This window comes from Calonectris borealis, chromosome 11 (assembly GCF_964195595.1).
Source record: "Calonectris borealis chromosome 11, bCalBor7.hap1.2, whole genome shotgun sequence".
Lineage (NCBI taxonomy): Eukaryota > Metazoa > Chordata > Aves > Procellariiformes > Procellariidae > Calonectris > Calonectris borealis.
Genome location: NC_134322.1, coordinates 15,274,552 through 15,286,798, shown reverse-complemented (window position 1 = coordinate 15,286,798; position 12,247 = coordinate 15,274,552). Strand labels below are relative to the sequence as shown.

Sequence of the window (12,247 nt, the reverse complement as noted above, 5' to 3'; positions counted from 1 at the left end):
AGTACCCAAATTCAAGTTTTTTCTAAGAATGGATGGGAGAGTTGATCATTATAACAACCTCCAAAGCATAATCCTAATGAGATCTTAAAGATGTCTTGATGGCCTCTTTTTTAAATTTTGGCTTTGTTTTTGAATATATGTATATATGTATTCCTACCACAGGTTAAGAAGCCTGGGAAGGTATATATTTCTGCTTTTCTGAGATGCATGCTGTAATTAGCCTCAATAAGTCACCACAACTTGATTTTGGTGTATTCAAATCACTTGGTACTTTTGAAGTGCCGTTGTGTTTTTGGTGGGGCTCAGTGTTTTTAAATGCACCTCCCCTTCACATGTCTTTTTTTTTTTTTTTTAAGAGATTTCAATGATTTACATATAATATCTTTCTATCTTTCTGAATTTTCAATATTAAAATACCATATTTTCTTTTATCACATGCTTAAGGTTATTCTGTGTGTTTGTGTCCATCTCCTCCTTTTCTCTGATTGTAATTCGTTGGCTAGGAACAACTGACGTCGTCTGTTGTTAAACTGATATTGTAAACGGAAAAAAAACTTCAAAGCAAATTAGAATTTTACTCTAGTTTAAACAAACCTAATTTTTTGACATTTTTTTATTTATATTGTCTTTGTCATGTGAAAGTCTATTTAAAAAACGGGAATGGGCTCCTTTTGCCTATTCTACCATTAGTGTTAAACACATCAAAGAAATACTTTAACCCAAATTTAAGAGCCTCTTTTCCTTTACACCTATATTTAGATTTTGGTAAAATAGTCTTTTAAAAATAAACATACATAGAGATGTAAATTCTACCTAGCGATATCTCCTTTAAAGCTGATGTTGGTAACCATAGCACAAAAAGATTGTCTATTTCAAAATAAATATGAAAAGATTTTACAAAATGCATTATTATGAAATTATTATGCTGTCATTACAGAAACATCAAATCAAGTTGTTAAGATTGTATTGCTGGTGCAGAGACTGCAGAGGGAGCTAATGATCTGATGTAAACAAAATCCTATTTGTGATGAAGAAATGTCAGGGATTTGCATTCCTGTTTATTTCATGAGGGAGGCCATGTCAAATCTCAGCTAAATTGAGAAAGAGGAGAGCTTATTTTGAGAAGGAATAATATTATTGTATTTTAGGGCAAGGAAAAAAAGAAATAAACAAGATCAGCACAGTTATATAGCATCTGTCCAGACCTTCTGAAAATCTTACTAGAAAGAAATAGGTTCATGACAATAGAAGAGGAAAATGTCCTAACATCTACATCAGTACTGGGGTGAAGTTTAGCTGAACCCGGAAGAGCTCGTATGTGCTAGTAGCAAGTGTTACCACCTTGCAAATCATCGTTGTATGGAAAGGATTTGTTGCAAATACCATCGCAAGGGAGTACGCTGCAGAGCAGCAGTGCAGCCATCCTGGTGGTTTGCACTCCTAACCACCTGTGGGTACCCCACGCCATCTCCACTTACAGAAAGCTCAAGGCCCCTTTCTAACTCATTTCTCTCTAGTAATTTTTCACTTGGATCAAGGCCAGCGTATCACTAGCAGAACTGAGAGAAGCAGCAAACTGCTATATGGGTACCCAAAGACATGGCCAGAGAAAGGGAAATAGGGAGACCCTTCAAGCTAGGAACAGTGACCCTCAACGAATGCCAGAACCGGCTTTCAAGCAAACATGTGGAAGCGGAAGTTGTGAGTCAAAGGCGTTATTAACAATCACTGTTGTTGCACAGTATATCTTCTCTCGGAACCTGGAACCAAACCATTTCCATTTCTTTGCTGGGTCCTGTCTTCCTGCCTTTGCTTTGATTGCCCTGCTTCATTACAGCCTGCTTATCCAGAAATAAATGTTGGTTTCTGTGGACCTCATGCTGTTTGTTTTAACAAATCTTTATTATAGACTGAAAGCACTTTCAATATGCTGAATAATACTATTAAATCTAGCTCTGTAGCTGTGAAGGTGTGATTTTGTTACAGATAGAAATGTGATATTTATCCTACTCCCACTGATTTCTGTTACAAACTTCCATTTCAGGCTATCGGAAGCAAGACTGGGAGATACGTGACTGATTCTAGTGCAGTCTGGGCAGAGATTCAGGGAAATTCGCAGAGCTGGAGAAAAGACAGGTTTCCAGGCATCCAGCCCATTCATCAGTCTGCTGATCGTAGCAGACAAGTTTTGAACCAAACTTGCAGGAGAATAAAGTTATCTCACTATCTGTCAAAGTCTGAAAATCCTTATTTTTTTTCTTGGGTCTAATTATTCCTTTTCTCTTTGTGCAGATCCTAGAAGAAAGTATCATGTAAGGCTGCTGGCATATAACAGTATGGAAGAAGGTTATCAAGCAGACCAAACAGTCAGCACTCCAGGATGTGTCTGTAAGTGTTGAAGGTGCATGAAGAATTTATTAAGAGCTGAGCTGTTTCAAGGTCCCGGCAGCTCTGTGTTTTTAACCTATAAATAATCAATTAATTCAATGTAAAACAGAGAACCAGAAAGATCATATCTGTTACAAATACTATCCTAGTCATCCTGCAACTGAGACAGTCTCCTGTGTTCATGCACTGCAGCTGAGGAAACAAGATAGCTACCAAGCACATTTTCCTCCCCTATTGGATTGTCTGCATCATCTAACCAGTGACGTATCATGTATCTTATGAGGGATTTATCTCTCTCTTGTCTCTGTTTATAGTTTTGACTTTGTTTTTGATGAAACAGGTGGGACTACAGAAGTAATATGTGACATGTATTGGGTTAGGAGGGGTCCTTAATAGCTTGAACCAGATTCCTGGGTCTGAACACCAGGTAGTGCTGGGTAGGGGCAGATTTGACCCTAAAACCTGTGGGCTCAGACCTGTCTCTTAATCTTACCAGTATCTGTATACAGTTAATGAAATAATTCATGTTTCTTTTTTGTTTTAAACAGCTGTCCGTGATCGCATGGTGCCACCGCCACCACCTCCTCACCACCTCTATGCCAAAGCTAACACTTCATCTTCTATCTACCTTCACTGGGGAAAGCCTGCCTTTACATCTGCGCAAGTCATTAACTACACAATCCGCTGCAACCCAGTGGGGCTGCAGAACGCTTCTCTGGTTCTTTACCTTCAAACGTAAGTGCAGTGCTACTAATGAGTCTTGGTTTCCCATTTCCAAATCCTTCCCACTCAATTTCTACTGTTCTTGCCCTCTCTTAATTGCCTTTTACTGTAACAACTTTTATCTCCCTTAGAGGACTGTGTGTTTTGCCCAGTGGCTGCTAGTTCTGTTTCTTGGGTTATTTAAGATGTGTTCGTAGAACAGCTTAATTCTCTACCTGTGATCCTTGTGTTGGATTCCTGGACGAGCTCTTGAATTTTTAATGGCTTTTTAGCTGTCTAAGTTGGATTTAATTTTAAGCTCTTCTTCAGCTAAACAAAAGAGAATACCTATTTTACAGGTAGCTTGTCTGGGCAAAGATGGGACTTAGTCCAGTGTCTGATTTTAAGACTGGAAACAAGAATTTTTGAGTTTTGAGGGGTTGAGCATGTTATTGTGGGAATGCCACATTCCTGGGTGTGTGGCACCCTGCCAGGAGAAAGCTGAGTAGGAACTACAGCTTGCTTTTCAGAGAAGCAATGCATGAACCACAGAATGGCAGAACAGGGAAGAAATTCTGCCTAGGCTTGGTGTTCAACTCTGCCCTGGTGGTATGGGAGCAGAAGACTTCGCTCCATTGTGGCTGCCTGTGCTGGGGGCCGTGGTGCTGTTGAGGGAATCCTTATGTGTGTAGCTCCCTCAATACTTTGGTTTACTCAAGCCTTCTAAATAAGAAAAATGCTGTCTTAAAAGATACTTTCCATCCTAATATTGATGGTTTTCTCTTCAAAGAGCATATCCCCTGCTGTATAACTCCTGACTTAACGATTAGACACAGTGTAATCACCATGTAAAATTCTTAGTGTGCCATATGGAGCATAGCAATGAATGCTGCTTTTTGTGATAGGATGAGACTATTGCAAATATTGGTGACTGCCTTTGCAGTATGGAAGATGAAAATCCTAAATGAGATTGAATAAAGCAGTATCTGTAGAGTAACACCATTTTAAATTGAGATTTAATCTTGACTTGGGTATTATCACCCGGGGTTAACCCTGGTGTATGTGAAAGATTTCCCCCTGCCCCCAGAATCAAAATAAAGCAGAATGTCTACAATTGGCTTTGTGATCAGATAGTAAACTGCAATATTGCTATTAATATAATCAATTTTACAAATAATAAATTACCAAATATGACTACAAGGTGAGTAGGGAACATTCATATTCTACAGACATCCCCTAAACATGAGGTGATAGAGGCCATAAGTGGAAGGGGAAGTTGCACACATAGCCTATGTCTGCTCTGTGAAATGAGAAGCAGATCCAGGAGTAGCTGATGGAGCCAACAGCATGCGCCTTTTCAGCTGTGGTGCTGGTTGTAGTTTAAGCGTTACTCCAGCTTGAAGCATAGTGTCCTGTGGACAGATGTGGAAAGAGCTGAGTTTGGGATACCTACTGGTGATCTGGGCAATATTCTTGGACTTGTTTGTGCATCGGCTGTCCAAACAACCCTTACAAAAACTTGAGCTCAAGTGAACTGACAGCAGACATAATGTCCTCCAGAGAGCTCCAGGGTTAGTACAGTTACATTTTCAGGTATACAGTGCAGATGGACCACGTGTCTGGACTTGAACTGGTTTGTCTTCTGTTGAACTGACAGTGAGAATCTACTCACAGTGACTAAGAGATACCATTTGAGTTTGGGATCTTCAAGTCAACTGCTGCTGTTAAATTTATTTTGTTCCTTCTTCTGTACAGGTCAGAGACTCACATGTTAGTTCAAGGTCTTGAGCCAAAAACCATGTATGAATTTGCAGTTCGGCTGCATGTGGACCAGCTCTCCAGTCCCTGGAGTCCGGTAGTCTACCATACTACGCTTCCAGAAGGTAAGGCACTAGGAGAGGACGACATGGTTCTAAAAAGAAAGCTCTGTAAACCAAATGGCCTGAAAATTTGTTTATTAATTGTAAGCTGTCTGTAGGAGAGAGAATTACTTTCCTCTGAGATAAAGATATTGCTTTTCTCGGTGAGAGATGGAAAAATGCTGTCATGAAAATCCTTGTTTTGGAACTGTGAAATTCTTTTTCAAAAGCTACCTAAAATCAGCAACGATTTTTATATAAAATGTGATATACTTACACCATTAGCAACCACTGAATGGAATAACTTGAATAAAAAATTTAAAATATGTATTGAAGAGGCACAGCTGATTCATAGGCATTATGAAAACATATTTTAAAACCCAGAAGTTTTAGAAACTGTAAGAATATTACACATTTACTGCCCTAGCTGCTGGTTTGCTTTTCTGTCAGCTGGGTCAGTGAAAATCAAAAACTTCAGTTTCATGTTCTCAGCATAGCAATGTTTGAGATGTACCTGTTCATAGGGTAACGATGTGGTTTTTTGTCAGTAACTGTTTCCTTCTGGAAAAGGAAGGAAAAATATGAAATTTGCTTTTACAAAATCTAAGCTATTGACCAGATCAGAGTTAACAGGAAAGTTTCTCTTGAGGAGCAGTATGTGTGTGTTTATATGTTGTTTATCTGGGATGTAGCAGTAGTCATTAGGTCTGCACATCAGTTTCTTTCTGAGCAATTTAATTGCATGTAAATTAGGTTAGCCTAATAGCATTGTGTTACTGTTCTCGCAGCACCATCTGGCCCTCCAGTAGGAGTGAAGGTGACTTTGATAGAGGATGATACTGCTTTGGTTTCCTGGAAGCCACCTGATGGTCCTGAAACAGTTGTTACACGATACACTATCCTCTATGCATCCAGGAAGTCTTGGATTGCTGGGGAATGGCAAGTGTTGCACAGAGAAGGTAAACTAAAATCATAAACCTATGAACTGGATAAACAATGACGCTACTTATAAGATGCTTTCTTACTTTCAGCTCCCTTGGACTACAATAAGAAAGAAATTCATATAAATGTTCACCTAAAAGTTATAATTAGTTTAGAATTATTCCCATGGTTGTGATGAAAATGTATTAAAACCCAGTTAATACTCAGAAGGTGAGGGGAGAGGGGCTGTTTCTGTTGCTTTGGAGCTCAGTGTGTGTATGTGAACCAAAATGTCTCATAGATCCGATTACATCCATCTTAGTTCTGTTGTAACCATGATTGTGATGGTTTAATTTTGTGAATGCACTCTTTCAAATCTGAAGTGTCTGAGATGCCTTGCTCTCCAGAAATAAATTTATAAATGTGGCTGTGTGGGTTTGTATGTTTCTTTCGATCACTGCCAATCCAGTTAGCTCAGTTTGCGTAATGAACTTTCCCCTACTTCCAGTAAATTGCTCTGCAAATTCAATTTAACTCTCTAGCTCTATTCTACTGCTGAGCCCCAGCTAGCTAATCTAACAGTAACTCAGGTATGGTGATATGAACTGCAGTCACATCTTTGTGATTAGATGTAGATATAGTCTAAATTTTTATCGGCACTTTCCAGAATAATACTATGATTTCAAGAGCTGCATCAAGAAGAGATTTCTGCTATAGCCAGAAAAAAAGAAAAAGGCATTTACTGTTCAGTTGGTTTTCAAAATGGGCAGAGACAGTTCAGAATGATAATGCTCTAATGATGTATTAAACCAGAGAGGGAAGCTCAGTGTTACAGAGTAAAGTCATGTGCTTGAGTAGCTTATTTAAGAGGATTGCCCAGGAAGAGTTAGTATTTTGTTGTTCTGTGTTGTTTCATGGCTGAAAGCTTAGTTGTCAGCAGAGGCTTTAAATTTTCTGTGGAGAAAATTATAAAACTTAATGAGTATGCACTCACAGAGGACAATTCATTTCGCCATCAGTGAGAGTGAACTGTTTTAGTTCAAAGATGGTGACTGTCCTTTGTGCTGCTCCTGAAGAGAGGACGAAAGAACAACAGCCATTTTGAAAGGTGGTAGTGCCACTTTGTCTTTGCTGGAGCAGAATGGTATTTGTCGGGCTGGCCTCAAATAGAATGGTCAGCTATGAAGAATAACAGTAAAATGACTATTAAGCAAAATTTGTGAAAAATAACTAGTCTCTGAAATGTCAATGAGGTCTAACTATAGGGGGAAGATTGAGCCCATGGTTTTTCACTATTAAAATTGTTCAAAGAAACAGTGATATAAAGTTGTCCCATTAAGTTGTTGAAAGAAACAGTGATGTAAAGTTGCCATATTGAAGGACCAATTTAATATTAATTTTTACTCACTAAAAAACCCAGCAGATTTAAATTCACAGAGAGCTTATATTTGAAGAATAAATTTTGTCATTCTGGTGATGATATGCTGTATTTGTTGTATGCAGCAAAGTGGCTGAATTGCTTGCAGCCAGCCATGGCTGTGAAACTGAACAGCATCTCAAATAGTACTTTACCATAGATATTTGAGATGAGGGGATGGCAATAACAGTAAACATTTTCATGTGTTCCCATACTGGAAGTGTTGGAGGGAATGAGCAAATGGAGAGCTATAAATCTCAGTGTATTACTATGTTCATCAATGTTAGAGTCACTAATTTTGTATTTTGATAGATATATTAGAGTTTGAGGCATGGCATGGAATTCGGGCATCTTGACATGTTAGGACAATCTGTAATGCTCTTAGTTCAAGTACAGATGAAGAAAAGTCTGTGAAAGAAAATTAGTATGTAGAGGTAAAATTGGGCAAATACTGTGATAGTCCTGTGGCAGTCCTTTCATAGGTGATTTGAGGTAGAAGCAGGGTTTGGGTTTTTTAACCCATTTTCAACCCTGATAAAATCAGCTAACCTTATGCAATAAATAGCATTGTTTTGTCTTGACACTAAACTTGTTCTGCAGAAGGTTTGTGAAATCTTAACCCTATTCCTTTCCCATACCTCCAAAGACGCCCCCCCCAAATAAAAAAATTAAAAACCCCACCAAACCAAAACAAAAAACCACAAACCAACTCTACCGCCTATAAAAGTCCTAGCATGAGCTTTAGTTTATGCATGAAAATTTCTACCGATCCACCAACTTAAAAAACAAAACCCTCTGATTTGACTGAGCTTGTGTTAGGCTGAATTGGAAAATATAATTGCAGTTTGTTGCTGATTCGTGATGTGAGTTATCCTCCAGCCACCTCCCCCTCCTTTTCCCTAGTTCTCTTCGAGTGGATCAGAAGTTACAGCCTTTACACACTTGGTGTGCAGTAAATCAGTACAAAGTGCTTACTTGCTTAAGCAATGCAGAAGATTTGAAAGGAGCTGGTGGGAAAGAGCCTGTAATATTGAAACATGACCTTTCGCCCTTGCTGGTGCTAAATATTACAGCTCCTTTGGTTACAGATACCTCACATTTTACTTCAAATGCTTTCAGCTAATGGGTGGTTTTTATGGAAGAGCTGAAATAGCTTTTGAAGTAGCTTCTCTTTTGCCAAATGTATAATCTTTTCTGTCAACAAAACAACCTTATATTTTATACGCTTCCCATGATACTATAAATTCTGACTTCTGAAACTGATTTGAAAGGTTGAAATTTAGACTTAAGTCTGAGAAAGTGAATGGAATATGTGAAAGAGAACAAGGGATAGATTTGGTCCTGTAACTGACACTATTTAGGGAAAGAAAAGCAATATATTTCTACGGTAGGAAGAAACACAGGCATTTTAGAAAGGAATTGGAATTTTAAGCAGCACTCTGCAGTCCCTGGACAGGCAAAGCTCTCATTGACTTTGATAAGAGTTTTGCCTGTCTAAGGACAATGCAAGTGAATCCTATTTATGTTCTTAATCTGTTTTTCCTGCCTTCAGGGACTTCAGGAAATGAATCCTTAGCATGTGAGAGAGACATTTTCTGTAATATTTTTAGTAGCACAGCTTAGATGCACAGTAATCAAGGAAGCCTACGCAGGTCTAAATAGGATTCCATTTTATTTTAAAAGCGTGGTATAATGTAGTCTTCCAAAACTGTCTTGTTCATTTTACCAACTAGACCTGAAATTTGATAAACTGAACCTGAATTATTTTGTTATGACAATTTTCATTCACATTCATGGTACAGTGGATCTAGGAGAGGCACATAGATTAGCATACAAGAGAGGTCTAACGTTCTGCTTTCTCTGCCTGAAAGTCTGGCTAATGCTTGGAGCATCTCCTCACAGATGCGATCACAACATAAACGCTATTACACTGAAATGCTGCTAGTGCTACATTTAGGATTAGTGTGCTGTGTATCATAGCCAATACTTGACTCTTGGTTTTGAACTATACTGGCACTTCACAGTGTGCTGTGTTCAACCAGTATGGAGAGAAAGGACAGAAGGGACAAGCAGGCAACCCCAGTGTTCATTCTGTACACTGTATATGCAGAACATATGAAAGTGATCACAGTCCTCAAACAAGATTTGGAGGTGGTATTGGAAAGAAAGTGTAGGTCCCAATGTCTAAATCTCAGTCTGTTCCCACAGTTTTTGTCTAACTGGAACTGTTAATCAAATCTTTTCATAGGAGCAATGACCATGGCGCTGCTGGAAAACCTTGTAGCAGGAAATGTCTACTTGGTCAAAATAGCAGCCTCCAATGAAGTGGGAGAAGGACCCTTCTCAAATGTGGTAGAACTTGCTGTCCTGCCGAAGGAGACATCAGAGTCTAATCAGAGACCTAAACGCTTGGATTCGGGAGATTCCGCAAGTCAGTAGCAATGTTTTGATTACTGCTATCACAAGTAAAAGGGAAAAAGATTCCTGTTTGTTTTAGCTTGTAACTGCTTTCTGGGTAAACCATTCTGTTTTATGTGAGGCAGTCCTAACAGTGTAGTGTTTTCTTCTAAACGAAACCATTTTGGAATTTTTATCTCAGTTCAACTCAGAACTGTTTTAATTCTTTTGCTCAGAAAGTGGAAGTTTGCCTTTCAAATGAGAATACGTAACTGTTTTGAATTTTACATCAATATCAACTTTGCAGCCACTCTTTTAAGGCACTTCCTTTAAGTCCTTTATTTGGCTTGAGATACGAGTAGCACTGGGTCAGTTAGAACCAGACAGCCCAGCAGAGATGAGGTGGCATCTCAGATAAATCTGTTGAAATTTGCTGGTTCCTGGTATTGCAGCAACCCAAATCAACCTGTCAGTCAGTGATATACCAGCATATATTTTCACCAAAGTCAGCCCCACCTGCAGCTCTTTGGGGAAAGCTATGTGTTACCTTGCGGAAATTAAGGTAACATCAGTGGTTTCTCCATATAAGAATGGAAGAACACATTGTTTGTCTTTGTCTGACATAGAAGAGGATTTATCTTGGTGACTTGTTACAGATTTTGAAGCTATTTGGGGAGACAAGAGCTAGTAATTATTCAGGTACATGAACCTTTTAACCTTTCCTTGTTGCTACACCTTGAATTGTGATTAAAACACGGGGATTTTTCTTGTTCAAGTTTTCTCCCTTCCTGGAATTCAGTTATATTTTAGGCCTGAATAAGCAAATAGAGTCATGCCCTCAGGATTAGGTTAATAGACATGTGATGTCAAAGCATAAACCAAAGTGAACCCTCCTAGGTGACAGTGGCTGGAGTTCTCCAAGCCTTTTCCCTTTGTTGTCTAGTAGCACCCTGTAAGGAGGGGGTTGGAGAGAGCTCCTCTGCTCCATGTTGTAGGTCACCAAAGAGAGTGTGATGTGGGGCAGTCCCTTCTTCCCCTCCCACACCAGGAGTGAATACACTCCTCTGTTTGGTCAACAAGTTCTATTTTCAAAAGTGTCAAAATGTATGACAGAGAAGGTCTGGAAATCTCATTAAAAGGAAGCATTTGTCTCTGTGGTTGTGACTGCAACCCTATTAATTTCCTGACAGGGAGCAGGGGGTAACTCTTCTTATTTACTGAGCCTTCCTGTGTTCTTTTTTGCTATAGCATATTCTGACTATTACCATCTGGACCAGAAATCAATGACTGGCATTGTTGTCGGGGTTTGCATAGCCTTGACCTGCATCCTTATCTGCATCCTGATCTTGATTTATCGCAGTAAAGCCAGGTATGTTTTTGTTCTTGAAGATGGAGCTCTTTCTTAATGCACTGATTCTTGGGACGTGCCTTCTTCTCCAAGAGTGCTAAGTTCTCTGAAGTACTCTGTCTCCTCACCTATTCCTACCAGCAGTGGAAACAAAGCACTTTGTTGGCTCTTCCTACTCTACCTGAGTCCCTTCTCCAATGAAAAGAAGGAAGAACCCACAGAGCGAGTCAGTGGTGCTTTGACAACCAAGTATAAGGCATGTTTCCAAATAAAGAAACATTTTTGAGTCAGATGAGCATGCTGCTTTACATCATCTGTTCCTCCTGTTTAACCCTCCAGCCTGCCCAGACCTGGTTTGCAAGGCTTTAACCCTCTGGTGTTGCTGGACAAGAGGAACTCTGACATAGAGCAGTCCCATGATGCAGTTTCTTTGCAGTGGTGCAAGCCACCGTCTGTCTTGTCATGAGCTGCTATGGGGCATAAACTGGCCCAGTGACTCTGCCCATAACTTTGGGATCACAACAAATATAAGTTACTTGAAATAATAAATTAAAAGTTGTCTGAAAGTATATTTTAGTAACAAGGGCTTTTTAGCATACATGCAGGAAAAAATATGGATTGGGAGACAGTCTCTGTGTAGCATGGTAGAAAGGTCTTAATATAATTAGCGGTTAGTTCTCCAAGTAATATTACTAATCATGACAATTTCTGTCTGCACATAAACTTATAGCCTACTGTGTATGATTAACTGGAAGCAGATATTATTTTTATCACAAGCAATAACATTTAAATTCCGCGAGAGTTAGGAGTATTATATATCAAAATGTAAATGCCAAGAATATACCAATATTACTTGATTAATAATAGCTTTAAAGTTTATCCTTGATTTTCTGTATTTTCTTCCTGTGGGTCAATTTTATTCCTGCTTAACATTGTGTAGGAAAGCATCTGCTCCTAAACCTGTGCAGCAAAGCACTGACCAGCTGTCACATACCAGCATCTCATTAGCCAGTACTAATGAGGTGGAGAAGAATATTGAAGGAATTGCAGAGAATGAAGAATCCTTATTGCCAATGATAGTGGGAAACAGCTTCATCGATGCTAAGGTACTGTGAGCTTTACTCACTCCCAAAACAGAAATCTTTCTTTACATTTCATTGCTATAACATCTGAGTCCTTATCAGAAGTAAAATATGTACACTACAAATCCACAGC

General features: G+C 39.1%; 1 protein-coding gene across 1 annotated transcript in view; it reads left to right on the top strand.

The window, feature by feature from the left end:
• The window catches only part of PRTG (protogenin), an 89,154-nt gene that overhangs the window by 73,790 nt on the left and 3,117 nt on the right, over window positions 1-12,247 (top strand). The window contains 7 exon segments of the mRNA XM_075160138.1: window positions 2,293-2,388; window positions 2,937-3,123; window positions 4,846-4,973; window positions 5,738-5,908; window positions 9,536-9,718; window positions 10,933-11,053; window positions 11,973-12,138. Of these exon segments, the coding sequence (XP_075016239.1) occupies window positions 2,293-2,388; window positions 2,937-3,123; window positions 4,846-4,973; window positions 5,738-5,908; window positions 9,536-9,718; window positions 10,933-11,053; window positions 11,973-12,138 (1,052 nt within the window).